General features: G+C 63.5%; 1 protein-coding gene across 1 annotated transcript; it reads left to right on the top strand.

The window, feature by feature from the left end:
• Positions 1-79: 79 nt before the first annotated feature.
• Positions 80-19,717, top strand: OPLAH (5-oxoprolinase, ATP-hydrolysing). Its single transcript, XM_059723611.1, has 26 exons — positions 80-327; positions 1,010-1,201; positions 3,118-3,232; positions 3,352-3,475; positions 3,634-3,829; positions 4,032-4,197; positions 4,392-4,530; positions 6,635-6,702; positions 6,788-7,041; positions 8,138-8,250; positions 8,451-8,621; positions 8,808-8,945; positions 9,089-9,227; positions 10,322-10,434; positions 10,648-10,799; positions 11,203-11,363; positions 11,484-11,585; positions 11,755-11,929; positions 16,241-16,425; positions 16,516-16,662; positions 16,769-16,903; positions 17,255-17,404; positions 17,623-17,780; positions 18,483-18,643; positions 18,732-18,829; positions 19,070-19,717. Exons 1-26 carry the CDS (start codon positions 154-156, stop codon positions 19,220-19,222), a joined length of 3,879 nt encoding a protein of 1,292 aa, XP_059579594.1. The 5' UTR covers positions 80-153; the 3' UTR covers positions 19,223-19,717.
• Positions 19,718-20,281: the final 564 nt, after the last annotated feature.

Here is a 20,281-nt window from a genome sequence, read left to right as displayed (position 1 = left end):
GAAGGAGGGACGCTCCCGGCGTGCCCCGCGGCGGCTGCACGTGTGGCGGCCGCGCCCCCTTCGCAGGCCCCGCCCCCCGCGCAGGCCCCGCCCCCGGCGCGAGGCGCGGGGCCGGGCGCTGTGGGGACCGGGACGGTGCGGGCGGTGCTCGCCATGTCCGCGCCGCGCGCCGCCGGGTTCCAGTTCGCCATCGACCGCGGCGGCACCTTCACCGACGTGCTGGCCCGGGGCCCCGCCGGCCGCGTCCGCGCCCTCAAGCTGCTCTCGCAGGACCCGGGCCGCTACCGCGACGCGCCCACCGAGGGCATCCGCCGCCTGCTGCAGGAGGTGGGCGGCGCGGCGCGGCGCGGAGCGGCGGGCGGGAGCAGCAGACAGGACCCGGGGGCAGCCGTGCCACAACGGTCCCCCCCCCCCCGTGCGTGCAAGCCGGGCGCTCGGAGGCTGCGGAGTGTTGCCCCCCCCCCCCGTGTGCGACGGGCTTTGGCGGGGCGGGGCGGGGCGGGGGGGCAGGGTCCCCGGGGGTCTCGTCCAGCCCGGGGCAGGGCAGGGCAGGGCAGGGCGGGGCGGCCCCCGCGCAGCTGCTCCCCTGACGGGGCGAGTTGCTGCAGCCCCTGCGCCGTGGGGGGGGCGTGGTGCTCTCTGCCACGCTCGCTGTCGGGACGGGCGTGAGCCCCAGAGACAACAGGCTCAGCTCGTGCCTCCCCGCGACCCCCCGTCCCTGCTCCTGCGGCCGCTCCGCATCCTCGTCCAGGTGTCCCATCTCCTTGCGCTGCTGCGGCCCCAGGGGTCCGGCCCCCGGGAAGGTGTTGGTGCAGCTCCTTGGGGCGCGACCTGCTCCCTCCTGTCCGTGCCTCAGTTTCCCCATCTGCAGCATCAGGGCCGAGGTGCTGGCGCTGATGGCTCCCGCGGGGGCAGGAGCGAGTTTGCCCGCGGGCACCAGGCGCTGTGAAAGCGGGGGGCTGCGGGGACTGGCGTGGCCGTGATTTGCTCCCCTCCTCCCCCCACGCAGGAGTGCGGCGTGCCCTTCCCACGAGACCAGCCCCTGGACACGTCGCGCATCGAGTGGATCCGCATGGGCACGACCGTGGCCACCAACGCGCTGCTGGAGCGCAAGGGCGAGCGCATCGCCCTGCTCATCACCAGGGGCTTCCGTGACCTGCTGCACATCGGCAACCAGGCCCGGCCCTGCATCTTCGACCTGGTGAGTCCCAGCCGCACCGGCGGCACCATGCCGCGGCCCGCACCTGCATACGGAGGTAGGAGACCTGGGGAAGGATGCTGAGGGGCTCGGACGAGCTTCCCTAGGAGGAGAGTCACGAGGCCAGGTCTGGCAGTCTGGAGAAGAGACGCCAGGGGGGGCAGGAGCAGGATTTACGACGCGCTCAGCGGGGAAGAGGGAAGTCAGTAACAAATCCCAGGGACCGTCTCCGTCCCCGACAGGAGTGAGGGTCACGCGTGGGCTGAGCAGGCGGAGGTTTAACACCAGCTCAGGGAGGTCTTTCCCCTCCCAGCGCAGCATTAAATGGGGGGCTCGTGGCCCCAGGGGTGGTGGGAGCCAAGACTTCAGCCACGCTCACCAGGGCTCGGACACGTGCGTGGAGGAAAGGGGCATCGATGGGTGGCTCTGGGGCAGGGAGCGAGGGGCACGGTCTCTGCATCGCCCTGCCTGGAGCTCAGTGCTGGGGGCTGCAGGGAGAGGAACGGGGGAAAACCCTGCTCAGCTCCGGTCGCTCTCCGTCCAGCTCCGCTCCCTGCCCCGTGGGACACAGGAGACAGGCAGGATGGACTGGGTCTGCCCCAGGCTGGGGCAGCTCTGGTGTTCTTGTGACTGCTCCCCCTGCCCCCGGGCTCCCTGTGGGTCTGTTGCAGCTTCCGTGGCCTCGCGCGGGACTGCAGGTGCCTCTGGAATCGGCGCATGGCGCAGCGTCGGTTTGAATCCCCCGTGGAGGCCCTGTCCCCCCTCCCCGAGCCCCATTCCTGGGCAGGCAGGTGGGGTAGGAGCAGGGGGGGGCAGGCATGGCCCTGCCTTTGTGCCACGGCTCATAGCTCAAGTGCGAGGTGTCGCAGCCGTCTGGGCGCCCTCGTGGACCCGGCACGTGAATCCCTAGGGCACTGGCCTCGCCCCGTGGGGAGCAGGAGCCGCAGGCTGGCCCCTGCGCGCTCAGCCGGAGCAAACGCCCTTGGGAACCGGCCTCGGAGGGGTTGGTGCCGGGAAGGAGCTGGCACCGGATTCCACTGCTAATCCCGGGGCCCCTGTGCCTGCCTCCCTTTATTTGCACTTGGCCGGTGACACGGCCACGTGGCTGCAGCTGCTTTGTCCTGGCCAGGCTCTGCCCTGAGGGTTTCCACCTCCCTCTCGCTCCCTGGGGCTTCTGGATGCCCTGCCTGAGCCTCTTCCCCCTCCCCTAGTGCCCTGGGAAGGAGCTGGAGTCTCCCCCCAAGCCCTTTGTCTCCAGACCCTCTGCAGATGCTGCGCTGCTGGACTCCCTGGAGTCTGATGGGGCCGGCGAGTGGGGTTGGTCATTCCCTTGGTCCCTGGGACGTAGCTGGACCTGGTGCTCTCGTGATCTGGGCTTGTGCTGTGGGGGGCAGTAGCCCAAAGCAAGACACTGCAGAGGGTTTGGGGGGCAGGGGTCACCCTGAGAGAGCCCAGTGTGGTGGTGGCCTCAGAGCCTGCAGCCTGAGAGCTGAGCCCGGCGGGTCGGTGTCAGGCTGTGCCTCAGACGTCCTGCACGGCCTTGGCAAGTCCCACAGCCGTTCCCAGGGCTCATGCTGGTGCAGTGACTCTGGCCTGTCAGCGGCTGAGCTGACAGTCTCAGTCCAGAAGCTGGGGAATGTGGGGGGAGCCACCCCCAAATTACCCTGAAACAGGAGAGCTCACAAGATGGTGGGGATTGTATGTCTGGGGGGAGTGAGCACCCCAGGCTGGTCCTGGCACTGGGTGAGAGCAGGGGACCCCAGCCTGGGCTTGGGCCCTGGCAGCTGGGAGGGGGGCAGGCCCTAGTGGAGGGGCCAGCAGGGCAGTGTTGGGGGGCAGCCCTCTGTGCATGGCTGGTCAGTGAGCTGTGCTGGGGTGGGCAGTGACCGTGTCCTGTCCTGCCCCCATGTCGTGCCCAGGCGGTGACGGTGCCCGAGGTGCTGTACGAAGAGGTGATCGAGGTGGATGAGCGCTTGATCCCGCACCGTGCCGACTGCCGGCTCCCCGGGGCTGACACGAGTCAGCGCCTCCAAGGTGGGTCCCCAGGGTTGGTTTGGGTGGGAGCAGGCAGGCTGGGCCAAGGCAAGGGTGTTGGGGAAGGCAGTCTTTGGTGTACGAATGGGCCCCTCTGACCTGGCTCCTGCCCACTCCAGGCTCCACGGGGGATGTCCTGGTGGTGCAGCAGCCCCTGGACCTGGCCAAATTGCGGACGGAGCTACAGGGGCTGCTGGCTCGGGGCATCCAGAGCCTGGCTGTGGTGCTGCTACACTCCTATGCGTGAGTCCCTGCGGCGTGGGCACTTGGGGTGGGCAGCGACAGTTTGGGAAGGAGCACAGGGAGCTAGGGCCGTGCCTGTGCCCCGACCTGCATGCCTCTCCATGGCAGCAGGATGGGTGCTGGGGCTGCCTTGCCCACCTCCCTGCTGCCTCTGGCAGGTGCCCAGCCCACGAGCAGCAGGTGGGTGTGCTGGCCCAGGAGCTGGGCTTCCAGCACGTGTCACTATCCTCGGAGGTAATGCCCATGGTGCGAGTGGTGCCTCGCGGATACACAGCCTGTGCCGACGCCTACCTCACTCCCTGCATCCAGCGCTACCTCCACAGCTTCCGCGCCGGCTTTGTCCGGCAGCTCCAGGTGAGTACAGCTCACCACAGCACCTCAGAGCTGCACAGCGCTCCTCGCCCTTGCCTTCCTATGTGGCTGGACCAGTCTGCCCCATTCTGTGCTCCTTGGCCCTGTTCCACATGACCCGGCACCTGCTATAGACTCCTGCCCCCCCGTGCTGGGGCACCCCCGCAGCTCCCCGACCCCAGCTGCTCCCTGGCTGCCCCAACAGGACGTCCCAGTTCTCTTCATGCGCTCCGACGGGGGCCTGACTCCCATGGACCAGTTCAGCGGCTCCCGTGCCATCCTGTCTGGCCCGGCTGGCGGCGTTGTGGGCTACGCCATGACCACCTATAGCCACGAGGACAGGCAGCCCGTGATTGGCTTCGACATGGGAGGTGTGAATTGCCACGACTGGGGGTGACTGCTGGGTTGGGGGTCAGGGAGGTGTCTTGGCCAGGCTCCTGGGGGTCCAGTTTCCCCATCCCCTGGCCCTGGCCCTGGCACTGGCTTGGAGTGGGAGATGGTGGTCAGGGCTGAGATATCGGTGCCAGGGGGCAGGGGCAAACATCTGACCCATGCCCCCCTCCAGGCACCTCGACGGACGTGAGCCGCTATGCTGGGGAGTACGAGCACGTCTTTGAGGCCACCACGGCCGGGATCAGCATCCAGGCTCCGCAGCTGGATATCAACACTGTGGCGGCTGGCGGGGGCTCCATGCTCTTCTTCAGGTGGGGTCACTGGCTGCCCCGGCGGTCTCCTGGCTAGATCCTGCTGCCACAAGGGGCCCAGAGCCAACTCGGCACCATTCCAGCTGCTGCCCTGCTGCTGCCGAGCTGGCTCACCACTGCTCCTGGCTGCCAGTATGTGCCCTCCCTGACTCCATGCCCCCCACAACTTGATCCTGCAAGCTGTCTGGGACTATGGCAGCCCTGATCCTGACCCTTCACTCCCTGTGCTGTGACCCTGGACTTTCCCAGGGGCCTTTGCTTCCCAGTGTGGAGCCTCGCCACTTCCCACAGCCCCAGGCTGTGGCCCATGCTGGGCTGTAACCTGTCAGAGCCCTGCTGATGCCAGGAGTTAAGCGGGGTTGCCCTGCCAGGGCAGGAGACCCGATCTCTCAGTGGGGCAAGAGAGGGTCTCTGGTGCCCCGAGGCAGTGCAGGGAGCACCCTGGGGGCACTGTCCCCTCGCAGCCAGCACTGACCCTGCCCTGGCCGTGCTGGGCTGAGGGACTTGGGGTGACAGGGGGTGTTGTCCCCTGGGTCCCATACCCTGAGGCAGTGCTAGGTGCTACGCATAGTTTCATAGTAGTTAGGGGTCAGAAGGGACCTAAACAGATCATCTAGTCTGATTCCCCGCCCCCCTCACTGGCTGGAGCACACGCTGGGATCACACGACCCCAGACAGGTGTTCATCCAACTTCTTTTTGAATTTACCCAAGGTCGGAGCGAGGACCACTTCCCTGGGAAGTTGGTTCCAGATCCTAGCCACCCTGACAGTGAAATAGTGCCTCCTAATCTTAATCTCTAACCTGAACCTGTTCTCCAGCAGCTTCTGGCCATTGTTCCTCGTCACCCCAGGTGCTGCTGGGGGGAATAGGGCCCTTCCTATTTGCTGCTGATCTCCCCTAACGAGTTTGTAGGCAGCCACCAGGTCCCCCGTCAACCTCCGCTTGCTGAGGCTGAACAGATTCAGGTCCCTCAACCTGTCCTCACAGGGCCTGCCCTGCTGCCCTCCAACCAAGCGGGTGGCCTCCTCTGAACCCTCTCGAGGCAGGCCATGTCCTTCTTAAAGTGCGGTGCCCAGAACTGGACGCAGTACTTCAATTGAGGCTGGGCCAATGTCGCATAGAGGGTGGGTATCGCCTCTCTGGACTGGCTTGAGATGCATCTTTGGATGCATGACAAGGTGTGGCTGGCCTTGCTGGCTGCAGTCTGGCATTGGCGGCTCACATCCATCTTGGAGTCAATAATGACTCCAAGATCCCTTTCCACTTCTGTGCTCACAAGGGGGGAGCTCCCCAGCTTGTATGTATGCTGTGGATTCCTTCTCCCCAGGTGCAGCACCCTGCATTTATCCACACTGAAGCCCATCCTATTACCATCTGCCCACCCCTGTAGTCTGTCTAAATCTAATTGCAGCCTCTCTCTCCCTTCGAGCGTGCCTACCTCTCCCCATATCTTGGTGTCATCAGCAAACTTGGACAGCGTGTTTTCCACCCCCTCATCCAAGTCGCTGATAAAGATGTTAAACAGTGCGGGCCCGAGGACCGAGCCCTGGGGTACCCCACTGCTCACATCTCGCCAGGTTGAGTGCGACCCATCCACCACTACTCTCTGGGTGCGCCCCATCAGCCAATTTTTGACCCATCCAACTGTGCAGGCATCAATGCCGCGGTCACTCAGTTTATTAATGAGAATGGGGTGAGAGACAGTGTCAAAGGCTTTCTTAAAGTCCAGAAAGACTACGTCCACTGCGACATCATCATCCAGGGATTTAGTTACTTAGTCATAAAAGGCCATCGGGTTGGTCTGGCAGGACCTGCCTTGATGAACCCATGCTGATTGCCCTGAGCATGATCTCCCCTGCTGGCCCCTCACAGATGTGATCCTTGATAATTATTTCAAGGATTTTCCCCAAGACCGATGTGAGGCTTATGGGTCTATAGTTTCCTGGGTCCTCCTTTCTCCCTTTCTTATAGGGAGGGGTTCAGGCTAGACGACCCCTTCCCAGCTCCACACGACCCCTGGGAGCTGGACCCTGCTACCCCTCCAGCTCAACCAGGCGCAGGGCTTGGGTGCTGCCCTGACGTCCCCTCTTTCCTCCTCCCCAGGTCTGGGCTGTTCGTAGTTGGTCCCGAGTCTGCGGGGGCTCATCCCGGCCCTGCCTGCTACAGGAAGGGTGAGGCTGCAGCTCCCAGTGGCTTGGGGCGGGTGGGCAGTGGGAAGTGCGAGTGACCAACCCCCCCACCGTGTCCTCCTGGCAGGGGGGCCCCTGACGGTGACGGATGCCAACCTGTGCCTGGGTCGCCTGCTGCCCGACTACTTCCCGCACATCTTTGGACCCGGGGAGGACCAGCCGCTATCGCGGGAGGCAGCCCTGCAGGCCTTCCAGGAACTGGCTGCCCGCGTCCGCGCCTTCCGCGGGGGGGCGGCCCCGCTCTCCGTGGAGGAGGTGGCCATGGGCTTCATCCGCGTGGCCAACGAGGCCATGTGCCGGCCCATCCGCTCCCTGACCCAGGTGGGGCAGCGCCACAGCCATCGTCCTCCTCACCCCTGTCTGTCCCCAGGGGTCAGACACTCTGACACAGCCCCTGCTTGGCCCGGTTATTTTAAGCGAGGCCGGGGTTTCTTGGGGCTCTCTTTTATTTGACCAACCAAGCAGTTTGGGTAAAGGTAGAAAAGCTTCCAAGGTACGACCGGTTTCTCCTGAGGAGGAACATCTTACATTGGAAAGTTCCTCTAGGTCTATCCCAGTGATGTAGCCAGTGCAATAAAAGAGCTAGCCCTAAGAAATCCTGGGCTGTCCTGGCTGTAGCATCACTTAGACTACAGAACTGGGGAAGCAGTGGGCTGCTGAGAGATTTCTGCTCCGCTCATGGAGGTTTGTTCAGCAGCTGGCGCATGCTTCCATGCCTGGACGTGCGCTAGAGCCAGTCTTGCTCTTTGTGTTGGTGATTATGGAGTTGCAGAGAAGGGCTGGCAGGGAGCTGTGGGGTCGCATCCAGTCCACCCCCTGCCAGAGGCAGGATCAGCCCTGTCCAAACCCCACTAGACACCACAACATAACTGCGTGAGACTGTCACCCCGATGCAGCGCAGACCTAGCAGAGCAGGACATAGCAGCCACTGTCCAGGGTCTTGCTGGGATGCTCGAGGGTGTCTGGTCGTCCCGCAGCCCAGTCCAATGCCCCTTTGGTCCCCAACTGTTTTGTGCCTTTTCTTTGCATCTTCATTATTTTCACCGTGACTCGTGCTGCTCTGGGGCTCCCCACTGGCTCCGTTCACCCTGCACAGACACCCCCCAGCCCTGCCTGGACATCTCCTGGCTGCCCTTGACAAAGTCGCTGCAGTTTGTCAAAGCAAAGGCCTTGTTCACCTGTCACGAGCCAACAGCTCTAGCAGTGCCTCACAAGAGCGTTTGTGAGCTGACTTAATGGTTACAGCCCTGGGCTGTGCTTAGCATCCCCCAGGCCTTTTCTGCTCCATCGAGCCCCTCTGGGCAGTCTCAAGTGGGCACGTGGTGCCAGCCCTGCCTCGTGGAGGCTCCCAGGATCCTGCCCCGCGTGTAGGAAAGGGCCTGGGCCCCGGGCTGATGGCTCCCTCTGACTCTGGCAGGCACGAGGCCACGACATGTCGCGCCACGTGCTGGCCTGCTTCGGTGGCGCGGGGGGGCAGCACGCCTGTGCCATCGCCCGGGCGCTGGGCATGAAGAAGGTCTTCGTCCACAAGTAGGTGCTGGGTGCCCCCTTCCTACCCTCGCCTCCACCCTGGTGCGGCTCTGGTTTGGGGAGCGGGGCAGGAGCCTGCAGTGGGATGGGTTCTCGCCCAGAGGGGGTCAGGGATGGGGTGGGAGCGAGCAGTGGCTTTTGGGGCCGGGGCGAGGAGGTCCCAGGCAGCCCCTGAGACTCTAACTCCCTGGCGGATGCAGGCACAGCGGGCTGCTCTCGGCCTACGGGCTGGCGCTGGCCGACGTGGTGCATGAAGCCCAGGAGCCCTGCGCCCTGCGCTACGGCCCCGACGCCTTCGCCCGGCTGGACCAGCGCATCACTGCCCTGGAGCACCAGTGCGTGCAGGCCCTGGAGGCGCAGGGCTTCCACAGGTACTACAGCCCTCCACGGAGCTCCAGCGTGGCCTCGTGCCAGCCAGGGCTCCCTCGTGGCACGGCCCCCCTGGCCTGGCAGGGTTGGAGCAGGTGGGGATTGGCGAGCTCAGGGCTATGGCGGGTCTGGGCCCCGCGGGTGCTGCTCTGAGGTTTCCCTGTGTGCTCAGCCACCCCTTTCCACAGGTCCCAGATCCGCACGGAGGCCTTCCTGCACCTGCGCTATGAGGGCACGGACTGTGCCCTCATGTGCTCGGCCCGCGGGCACCTGCCCACGCCTGACTCCTGCCAAGCTGGGGACTTCCATGCCGCCTTTGCACACAGGTGGGTGACCCCCTTCCCAAGCCCTTCTGGCCCCTGGGCAGGGCATGTGGGTAGCACTGCCTGCCTTTGGGGGGGGTCTCTGCCAGGCCACGGTCCCTGTTGCCAGGAGGCTGCCAGGGATCATGGCTGCGGGGGCCCTGCAGGTACATGCAGGAGTTTGGCTTCACCATCCCCGAGCGCCCTGTGATCGTGGATGACATCCGGGTGCGAGGCACCGGCAGCACTGGCATCGGCCAGGAACCACCCATCCCTGCCAGCGGCAGGCCAGCCCGTGTGGAGACGGTGAGGGCTGCTCTGCTCCCCTGGGCTCTGCTCCGGGGGCAGGTCCCCGTGGGGTTGTGGGGGTGTGCAGAGAGGGGGGATGTTCCCCCAACCTGGGGCTGGTGCATGGGCCATGGGGCTGAGCAATACCTGCCCAGCGCCCCCCCCCCCCCGCTCATGGGCATTGGTGTGTAGTGGGCCAGGAGGCTTTGGACTGTGCCAGCATGGGGGCTTTTCTGAGGTAAGGCAGGGCCAGCACTCGGGTCTCACACGCTGGGCTCCCACGTTCCCCACTCAGAGCTCTGGCGAGGCCGGTGCTAGACTGGCTCCATCTGGCCAGGTCTCAAAAAGGATTGGACATTTCTGCTCCATGTCATGGGGTTTGAAGCCTCCCCCAGCAGTGCTGGCTGGGGCTGGGGCTGGGGCTGGGCTGTGCCAATGCTTCTGCTGGTACCAACCCTACAGGGTCCTGGTTGGAGGGTCTTGCCCCCATGCATAGGCTCAACACTGCACTGGGGCAGGAAGGGATTTCCCCTCTGCTCAGACTGGCCTGGACTGGGGGGTTTTGCCTTCCTCTGCAGCGGGGGCACGGCCTGGGCTTGGGCTCTCTGCAGCGCCCATGAACGCAGCAACAGGGCATTGGCAGCCGCGGCCCCCCTGTATCCTGGGAGCAGGGGCGATGCCTGGGGCTGTGTCAGGGGCGACTGTGTCATGTGGCTCCAAGGTCACACACACGGTGGGCTGGACAAGGTTGGTCCTGCCTTGGATTGGAAGTGACCCCACAGCCCCACTCTTTTAGGATTTCTATGAAATTCTTGGAGGAAAGGGGCATCGGTGGCTCTGGGGCAGGGAGCGAGGGGCATGGCCTCTGCATCAGCCCTGCCTGGACCTCAGTGCAGGAGGCTGCAGGGAGAGAGGAACGGGGGAAAATCCTGCTCAGCCCCAGACACTCCCTCCAGCTCCGCTCTCTGCCCCATGGGACACAGGACCAGGCAGGATGGACCTGTGGTCTGCCCCAGGCCGTGGCAGCTCTGATGTCCTTATGTTGTGTCCCGGCGGGTGTGCATGGGATGGGGGGCAAGGGTGCTCAGCACAGCCCCTCCTCTGCTGGGCAGGTGACGCGCTGCTACTTCGAAGACGGCTACCTGGACACCCCCGTGTACCTGCTGGAGGAGCTGTCCTGGGACCACACCATCCCTGGCCCCAGCATCCTCATCGACAAGAACAGGTGCAGGCTCAGGACCCCGGGGTCCCTTCCCATCGCTGCGAGGGGAACCTGGCCTGGCGGGTGGAGCAGGGAGCTGGGGTTTCCGTGGCTTGGTGGGGGAGGAGGGCTGGGCACAGGCTTCTGGGTTCCCTCGCTGTCCCTGCCTCCCCACTCTCTGCGCCCGGGTTTGGGGCATGGAGCTGGAGCCTGCAGTCACTGGGCCTCGTCCCTCAGCACCATCCTGATCGAGCCGGACTGCACGGCCACCCTCACGCGTGTCGGGGACATCTGCATTGCTGTGGGCTCCGGGACGCTGCGCCCCGTCGGGCCTGAGCTCAACGCTGTCCAGCTCTCCATCTTCTCCCACCGCTTCATGAGCATCGCAGGTGAGTGCTGCCCTGGCCCCCCGCCCCGCAGCCCTCTGGGCCCTGGGGCAGCACTGGAGGCACTGGGCACGGGAGGCTGTGTAAGGCACTGTACCCCAAGGATCCTTGCCCTGCTGGAGCCCCCAGTCCCCCAGTCCCCCCTGGATCTGAGCACCCCCAGCCCCAACAGAACCCTCCTGCCCCTCCAGCCACTGCAGCCCAGACTCCGTCACCTCCTGTCCCAAGGGGCCGAAGAGCAGGCAGGTGCTTCTGGGAGGAGCAGAAGCAGCTGCTTGTTGTACGCCTTCACCCTGGTTCTGGGCCTCTGGGCTGGGGGAGGGACTGGCAGCTAAGATGGGAGCAGTTTTGGGGGCCGTAGGGCAGAGGTTTCCATGATGACACAGTCCCCTCGACCCCCGTGCAGAGCAGATGGGCCGGATCCTGCAGCGCACGGCCATCTCCACCAACATCAAGGAGCGCCTGGACTTCTCCTGCGCCCTGTTCGGGCCTGATGGGGGGCTGGTGTCCAACGCCCCCCACATCCCCGTGCACCTGGGGGCCATGCAGGAGACCGTCCAGTTCCAGGTAGGAGCGACTCCCCTGCCTATTCCTCCTGTTCCCTCTGGGCTGGGCCCCCCATCCCCGGCACTCGCCTGTCCTGGAGCCCCTGCAGCGTCCTGAGCACCAGGCTCGGTGCTGTTCCAGATCCGTAACCTGGGCTCTGACCTGCGGGAAGGCGACGTCATCCTGAGCAACCACCCGTGCGCTGGCGGCAGCCACCTGCCCGACCTCACCGTCATCACGCCTGTGAGTTGCAGGTGCCCGGCACAGCAGGGCTGGGGGTCCGGGGTGGTCATGGGAGCCCCCTGCGGTGAGGGGTGCTTGGGAGCACATGGCATCTCCCAGACAGAGGTGGGGCGACGGGGTCTGCCCTGCCCGGCCACCCCCCACCCAATCTCATCCCTCCCCCCCCCAGGTGTTCTGGCCCGGGCAGCCGAAGCCCGTGTTCTTCGTGGCGAGCCGCGGGCACCACGCAGACATTGGGGGCATCACACCTGGCTCCATGCCCCCCCACTCCACAGCACTGCAGGAGGAGGGCGCTGTCTTTATCTCCTTCAAGTTGGTGCAAGGCGGCATCTTCCAGGAGGAGGGTATGTCCGTGCCGGGATGGGGACAGATTTAGGGGTCTGTAAAAAGAGCGCAGATGGCATGGTGCCTGCGTGAGAGCATCAGAGCTGCCATGGACTGAGTCTGACCCCAGGTCTGTTGTGCCCAGCCTTGTGTCGCAGCAGCAGAGTCATGAAGGGAGAGCGACCAGGGCTGAGCAGGGTTTTCCCCTGTTCCTCTTCCCACTGCAGCCTCCAGCACTGAGGTCCAGGCAGGTCCAATGCAGAGGCCGTGCCCCTCGCTTCCTGCTCCAGCACCACCGACACCCCTTTCCCCCCAGCATGTGTCCCAGCCTTTGTGAATCTGGCTGAGCTCTCAGCTCCCACCGCCTCTGGGGGCCATGAGACCCCCCCCTTTAATGCTACATTGTGGGGAAAAGACCTTCCTGGTGTTAGTGTTAAACTGCCAGCCTGCTGGGTCCGTGCGCGACTGCTCGCCTCCTTGCCTAGAGCAGCATGTGTTTTTCCCTAGGTGAAAAGAGCCTAGAAGCTGTGCTAAGATTCCCGGGCTCTGGGGCTACATTGTTCAGCTCAGGACTGAACCAAACACCCAGTCTTGCTTTATCAGAAAACATGTTCATTTGCTAGGTTTCATTTCCACAAGACTGTGGTCCTGGCCACAGGCGACGACCTGGTGAGGGGACTGCGGGTCCTTGACTACCTGGGCGACAGCAGTCATCGCCTGCTGGGATTCACCATCCAGAGCAGGGTGTCAAGGGCCTGCAGCAAGGCAGCAGCCCTTGGCTTCAGGAGGGCCTACTTCAATGAGTTGAGGAGATTGGTAGGAGAAGCGTTGCTGTCCTGGAGAGTAGGGGAACTAGGTGTCCAAGACGAGTGGTTGTTCCTTAAGGAGACAGTCCTCCGAGCCCAAGAGGTGACAGTCCCAACGCGAGTCAAAGGGGGCTAGAGTGCTCAAAAGTCCCCTTGTCTCACCAAAGGCATTCAGGAACGTCTGAAAGCCAAAAAGGAGGCGTTCACCCAGTGGAAGGAGGGGGCTATAGCCAAAGAGGAGTGTACCTCCATAGCAAGAGTCTGTAGCGGGGCTGTTAGGAAAGCTATGGCAGAGACGGAAGTAAGGCTAGCATCAAGGATCAAAACAACAAAAAGTCCTTTTTTAAATTCATAGGGAGGATGAAGAAGGCACCAGGCAACGTGGGGCCCCTGCAGGACATGCTTGGCAATCTGGTGGTTGCACCAGATGAAAAAGCAGACCTTTTTAACAAATTCATTATCTCCATTTTTCTGAGCAGGGACCAGGACTTCCCCACCGAGATTTAGGACAGACTCAGGAGAAACTCTGCCAGGCCCAGGGTCAGGAAGGACTGAGTTAGGGAACTTCCGGAGGGGCTGGACGTGTTCAAATTAGCAGGTCCAGACGCTTTCCACCCCAGGGTGTTAAGGGAATTGGCAGGGGTTATCGTGGGGCCCCTGGCACGGCTTTACGAGCACTCATGGTGCTCTGGCCAGGTGTCAGATGACTGGAAGAGGGCCAATGTGGTCCCCGTCTTCAAAAAAGGGAGGAGGGAAGACCCAGGCAACTATAGTCTCATTAGTCTTACTTCAGTCCTGGGGAAGCTCTTTGAGAAGATCATCAAGGAGCACATCTGTGATGGGCCAGCAGCAGGGGTGATGCTCAAGGGCAACCAGCAGGGGTTCATTAGGGGCAGGTCATAGATTCATAGATGTTAGGGTGGGAAGGGACCTCAATAGATCATCGAATCCGACCCCCTGCATAGGCAGGAAAGAGTGCTGGGTCTAGATTACCCCAGCTAGATGCCTATCTAACCTCCTCTTGAAGACCCCCAGGGTAGGGGAGAGCACCACCTCCCTTGGGAGCCCGTTCCAGACCTTGGCCACTCGAACTGTGAAGAAGTTCTTCCTAATGTCCAGTCTAAATCTGCTCTCTGCTAGCTTGTGGCCATTGTTTCTTGTAACCCCCGGGGGCGCCTTGGTGAATAAATCCTCACCAATTCCCTTCTGTGCCCCCGTGATGAACTTATAGGCAGCCACAAGGTTGCCTCTTAACCTTCTCTTGCGGAGGCTGAAGAGGTCCAGTTTCTCCAGTCTCTCCTCGTAGGGCTTGGTCTGCAGGCCCTTGACCATACGAGTGGCCCTTCTCTGGACCCTCTCCAGGTTATCCGCATCCTTCTTGAAGTGTGGCGCCCAGAATTGCACGCAGTACTCCAACTGCGGTCTGACCAGCGCCCGATAGAGGGGAAGTATCACCTCCTTGGACCTATTCGTCGTGCATCTGCTGATGCACGATAAAGTGCCATTGGCTTTTCTGATGGCTTCGTCACACTGCCGGCTCATGTTCATCTTGGAGTCTGCTAGGACTCCAAGATCCCTTTCCACTTCCGTGCCACCCAGCAGGTCATTCCCTAGGCTGTAGGTGTGCTGGACATTTTTCCTCCCTAGGTGCAGCACTTTGCATTTCTCCTTGTTGAACTGCATCCTGTTGTTTTCTGCCCACTTGTCCAACCTGTCCAGGTCTGCTTGCAGCTGTTCCCTGCCCTCCGGCACGTCCACTTCTCCCCATAGCTTTGTGTCCTGTCAGACCAACCTGGTTGCTTTCTACGACCAAGTCACAAAATCCCTGGACACGGGTGTCGCAGTGGATGTAGTCTTTCTGGACTTCAGGAAAGCCTTCAACACTTTCTCCCACCCCATTCTCATAAAAAGCTAGGTGAAGGCAGCATTGATGCCTACACGGTCAGATGGGTTGCAAATTGGCTGAGGGGCCGCACCCAGAGAGAGGTGGTGGACGGGTCATTTTCGACCTGGAGGGATGTGGGTAGTGGGGTCCCCTAGCGCTCGGTCCTCAGGCCCGCACTGTTCAATCTCTTTATTAGGGACTTGGAGGAGGGGGTGAAAAGCACCTTGTTCAAATTCGCAGACAACACCAAGATTTGGGGCAGGGTGGGCATGCTAGAGGGGAGGGACAGGATACAGCTGGACCCGAACAGGTTCCAGGGGTGGGCGGATGAGAACAGGATGGGATTCAATACTGACAAGTGCAAGGTGCTGCACCTGGGGAGGAAGAACCAGCAGCATACCCACAGGCTGGGGAACTCCCTTCTCGTCAGTGCAGAGGCAGAAAAGGATCTTGGAGTCATTATAGATACCAAGATAAACATGGTTCCGCCAATACGAGGACACGGTCAGGAAGGCCAACTGCACCTTGTCGTGCATCCACAGATGCATCTTAAGCAGGCCCAAGGGGGTGATCCTCCCCCTCTATGCGACACTGGTCAGGCCGCAGCTGGAGTACTGCATCCAGGTCTGGGCACCGCACGTCAGGAGGGATGTGGCCAGCATGGAGAGGGTCCAGAGGAGGCCACCTGCATGATCCGGGGGCAGCAGGACAGGCCCTACGAGGAGAGGCTACGGGACCTGAACCTGTTCAGCCTCCACAAGAGAAGGCTGAGGGGGGACCTGGTGGCCATCTATAAACTTACCAGGATTGGGTGAGACCCTGTTCCCCTGAGCACTACCAGAAATAAGTCACAAGCTGGCAGAGGGTAGATTCAGATTAGACATCAGGAGATGCTACTTCACAGTCAGGGCGGCTAGGACCTGGAACCGATTTCCAAGAGAAGTGGTGCTGGCTCCTGCCCTGGGGGTCTTCAAAAGGAGGCTTGATAACTACCTTGCTGGGGTCATACGAGCTTAACTTGGTGTCATATTAACCCAGTATTCATTCCTGCCCAGGGCAGGGGGTAAGACTTGATGATCTGCTCAGGTCCCCTCCAACCCTACATCTATGAATCTAGGTTCAGTGTTTACCTAAAAAATCCTCAACAAAGTTGGCAAAAAGCATCAGTGGGCATTGTTTCTTGGCTCCTGGAGCCGCTGAAATTAAATCAACGCCTTTTTCAGCTCCTAACTAAACTCAAGCTGTCTTGAGCACATTGACGGTGTAGCAGGTTGCTGAAAGCTGCTTGAGCTGGTGTTTGGCAGAGCTGATGCTTTTCGCTAGAATTAAGACCATGCAGTAGGAGCCACATTATCAGGCATAACTAAGGGACAGCAGAATTGCGGAGAAGGCCACGTTCATTAGCACAACAGCAAGGAGAGAGTCGTGAACACCTGCGGAGTGAAGAGTTTAGCAGGAATCAGACGTGATTCCTTCCCTGCTGCCTGAATAGAAACGCTGCTTCTGCTGCCAGGCTGTTGGTTTTGCGCTGTGGGTGGGGCAGGTGACTACACCCCCTGGATCTGCCCCATGACAAGCAGTGCCACGGGACTGCAGGCTCCCCCTGCGCTGCTCACGCCCTCTCTCTCTCCTGCCGGCAGCCGTGACCGAGGCCCTGCTGGCTCCCGGCCGTATCGCGGGCAGCAGTGGGACCCGCAACCTGCACGACAACCTGTCGGACCTGCGGGCACAGGTGGCGGCCAATCAGAAGGGAATCCAGCTGGTGGGTGAGCTCATCGCGCGCTATGGGCTGCCCGTGGTACAGGCCTACATGGCGCACATCCAGGTAGGGGGGCCGGGGGACCTCCAGGCTCTGCACAGTGCCCTGCCTGCCCCAGCCTTTGGGACACCTGGGTCCCTGTGCCCTGTCCCCCAGGCCAATGCGGAGGTGGTGGTGCGTGACATGCTGCGGGACTTTGCTGCACGTTGGGGGCAGCCCGGGCACCCCGTGGTGGTGAAGGCAGAGGATCACATGGATGACGGGTCCCCGATCCGGCTCCAAGTGCGGGTGGACCCCCAAGAGGTGAGTCAGGGGCTGAGGAAGTGGGGTGGGAGCCCCCAGGCGAAAGGGGTGCTGCTGGGAGCAGGGTCTGCCCAAGGGGGATCCCTGAACCCAGCTGTGGTCACAGGGCAGCGCCGTATTCGATTTCACGGGCTCCGGGCACGAGGTGCATGGGAACTGCAACGCGCCGCGTGCCATCACGCTCTCGGCGCTCATCTACTGCCTGCGCTGCATGGTGGGCCAGGACATCCCGCTCAACCAGGTGCTCCCTCCCCCGTCCCTGTCCCTGCCCCTGCCAGGCTGCCGTGGCCCCTGCACCCTCCTCCCCTCTTTCCCCGGGACCCGCCAGAGCCCTTGAGCCAGGCAGGAGCGCAGCTGAGGCCCCCAAACTCATTGCACCCAGTGGCGCCCCCCTGAGCCGGGCTCGTCCCACGTGTGAGGCTGAAGTATGCCCCTTGATTCCAGCTGCCCCGTGCTCAGGGTGGCTTCCCCCAGCCTGGTCTGAGCCGCGTTGCAGGGGCCTTGGGGGGGGGTCAGGCCCCCAGGGCCTTTCCCAGGCCCTGGAGTGCAGCCCGGGTTGGAGGTGGGCAGACGTGACCCCTTGGCCCCGCAGGGCTGCCTGGCGCCCGTGCAGGTCGTCATCCCCAAGGGCTCCATCCTGGACCCATCGCTGGAGGCGGCCGTGGTCGGGGGCAACGTGCTGACCTCGCAGCGGGTGGTGGACGTCATCTTCAAGGCCTTCGGGGCCTGCGCGGCCTCCCAGGTGAGCAGCGGGGGCCACACCTGCTTGCTGGGCTGGGTCGAAGCCTGGTGGGATTGGTGGTAGTGAGTGGGGGGCTTCCCTCAGGATGGGGGGCCAAGTTCTCCCCTTGGGGGGCAGGACGCTGCCTCCCCACGGCTGGGCACCCCAGGCAGGGGCTGCCGGCCGCGGTGGGCACTGCCAGGGTGACGGCCTGGCCTGCCCCGTCTCCGCCCCCGCAGGGCTGCATGAACAACGTGACGTTCGGGAACGAGCGCGTGGGCTATTACGAGACGGTGGCGGGCGGCGCGGGCGCGGGGCCCAGCTGGCACGGGCGTAGCGGGGTGCACACCCACATGACCAACACCCGCATCACCGACCCCGAGATCCTGGAGCAGCGGTGGGCAGGCGTGGGGGGCCGGGGCCCCGCCTGGGGCTCTCCTGGGGGTTCAGGAGGCCCCGGGGGGGGCAGCGGCAGGAGATGGCTCCTGCTGGCGCGTTGGGTGGCTGCGGCGCTCATGGGGTGCCCTGGGGTAGGCACTGCCCCCCCAGCCCATCACCTCTGTGGGGCCCAGCTCGGGGGGGGGGGGCAGCTCCTGTCTCCATAGTGACACTTCCTCTGCCCCAGGTACCTGGTGACCCCCGGGGTGGGTAGAGGCATGCGGTTGCACGGTACCTGTCTCCATAACGATGCTGTGCCCCCATGGGTACACATAATGCGGGGGGCGGAGGGGTTGCCTGGTGCTTGTCTCCATAGTGACATTGTGTGTCTCTCTGCCTGCCCCCCCATGGGTACCAGGTGATGGGGTGGGTGGAGAGGTTGCCCAGCACCTGTCTCCATAGTGATGCTGTGACCCTCCCCAGTGGGTACCAGGTGAGGGGGGGTGGGGTAGGGGGGGTTGCCCAGTGTTCGTCTCCATAGCAATGCTGTGTCCCCCCATGGGTATCAAGTGATGGGGGTGAGTGGAGGGGTCGCCAGGTGCCTGTCACTATAGCAACACTCCATTTCCCCCCACAACACCCAGTGGGGATGGGGGGGGCAGGCAGGACCGGGGTCACCTGGTGCCTGTCTCCGTGGTGACACCCCCTTCCCCCATCCCAGGTACCCGGTGGTGCTGCGGCGGTTCGAGCTGTGCCGCGGCTCGGGGGGCGCGGGGCGGCACCGGGGGGGGGACGGGATCCTACGTGAGCTGCTCTTCCGCGACGAGCTGATGCTGTCGGTGCTCAGCGAGCGCCGCGCCTTCCGCCCCTACGGCCTGCAGGGTGAGACCCCTCCCCCCCCCCACCGCCCCTGCCCCCAGCCGGCCAACCCCCCTGCCCCCATAACCCCCTCCCCTTGTCTCCTGGGCAGGGGGGGAGCCAGGTGCGCCGGGGCTGAACCTGCTGATCCGCAGCGATGGGCGCACCATCAACCTGGGCGGGAAGACCTCCGTGCGCGTGTTCCCAGGGGTAAGAGCCCCCCGTCCCTCCCCTCCCCTCCCCTCCCCTGTCCTGGGGCTCCTGCCTCCTCCGCTCCCCCCAGCGCCTGGGGCCAGCAGTACTCGCTGGCAAGGTGGTGCCGAGGGTCTCCCTGGCCTGGCCTGGCCTGGCCCAGCTTGGGGTGGGGATGAAAATGGGGAAAGTGCAAAGGGCTCCAGGCCCCCCTAGCAGCCCCCTCTTGCCCTCACTGCCCCCGTCTTCTCCCCACAGGACGTCTTCCGCCTGCAGACCCCCGGCGGGGGCGGCTTTGGGCCAGCGGCTGAGCCCGGAGACCCCCAGGAAGGGCAGAGCCCGGCTGCAGCCCGGAGCTTCGTGGAGCGGGGCAGCTTGTACGACTACCGCCGGGCGCAGGAGACGGCGTGACGGGCCCAGCACCCCCCATGAGCACACTCGGGGGACAGGCCCCCTCCCCGGGAGACGCAGGCGGTGCTGCCAGGCCTCTTGGGTTCCAGCGTTGCCCCCTCCTTGCCCCTCTAGGTGTCTGGATCAGGGTCATGGGGGCGGCAGTGAGGGATCCAGCCCTGCCCCAAACGCAGGAGCTGATTCCCTGGGTCCCCCCCCACAGCAGCTGTGGCCCCAGGGTTGGGCCAGAGCCACTGTGGGGAGCAGGACGCCAGGCTCAGTGTTCAGCTGCCCTGGCCCTTGGGGTGGCACAGTCTTACCTAAGGCGAGACTGGCTCAGGCTGGGGCCAGCTCTGGCGCTGATCCCGGGTGTGACAGGCCCTGCCCTGGCTGCAGACAGGGCTTCCGGACCAGGAGCAAGTGCAGGCTCCATATCTAGAGGGCTGGGACTGGGAGGTGGCCAGGGGCCCTCTGGCTCCATGCAGGCGCCCATGCTCATTAAAGACACCGCTCGGAGCCTCTGCAGCCCTGTCCTGTGTCACGGCAGAGCCCCACAAAGGTGCAGTTCCCCACCCGGCTGAATCCCCTGCACGGCACAAGCAGGGTCAGGACCCAGTGTCTGTCCTGGGCACCCGCCCTGTGGGCATGTGGCAGGGGAGTCCCTCTTGGGCAGGGCCTGGACAAAGTGTCTGCACCCCCTGTGTTCTGTGTAGGCACGTGTTAGTGCATGTATGTGTACACATGCTTGCCATCATGCATACACACACTCTCCATCATGTACATGCATGTATATATACATGCCGCCGTGTGTGTGTACATGCACATACATGGTATTGTGTGCATGTGTGTACTCACAAGCTTGCCATCATATGCCTGCATTGTGCACAAGCACCTGCATGGTGCATATCTACACACACACATTGCCTGGGCTCAGCTCCCTCTGCAGCCTCCTGAGCTGGGGCTCTTGTCTGGGGTGTCGGGCCAGGGCGCTGCAAGGGCTGACCTCGTAGGCAGCAGCATGGGGCCTGATCCTGCTCCTCGCTGGGTCTCTGCAGGGACAGGTGTGCGGGGCCACAGCCA

Source organism: Alligator mississippiensis, chromosome 3 (assembly GCF_030867095.1).
Source record: "Alligator mississippiensis isolate rAllMis1 chromosome 3, rAllMis1, whole genome shotgun sequence".
Lineage (NCBI taxonomy): Eukaryota > Metazoa > Chordata > Crocodylia > Alligatoridae > Alligator > Alligator mississippiensis.
Note: the sequence above shows the minus strand (reverse complement) of the source record. Positions and strands in the feature narration are given on the sequence as shown.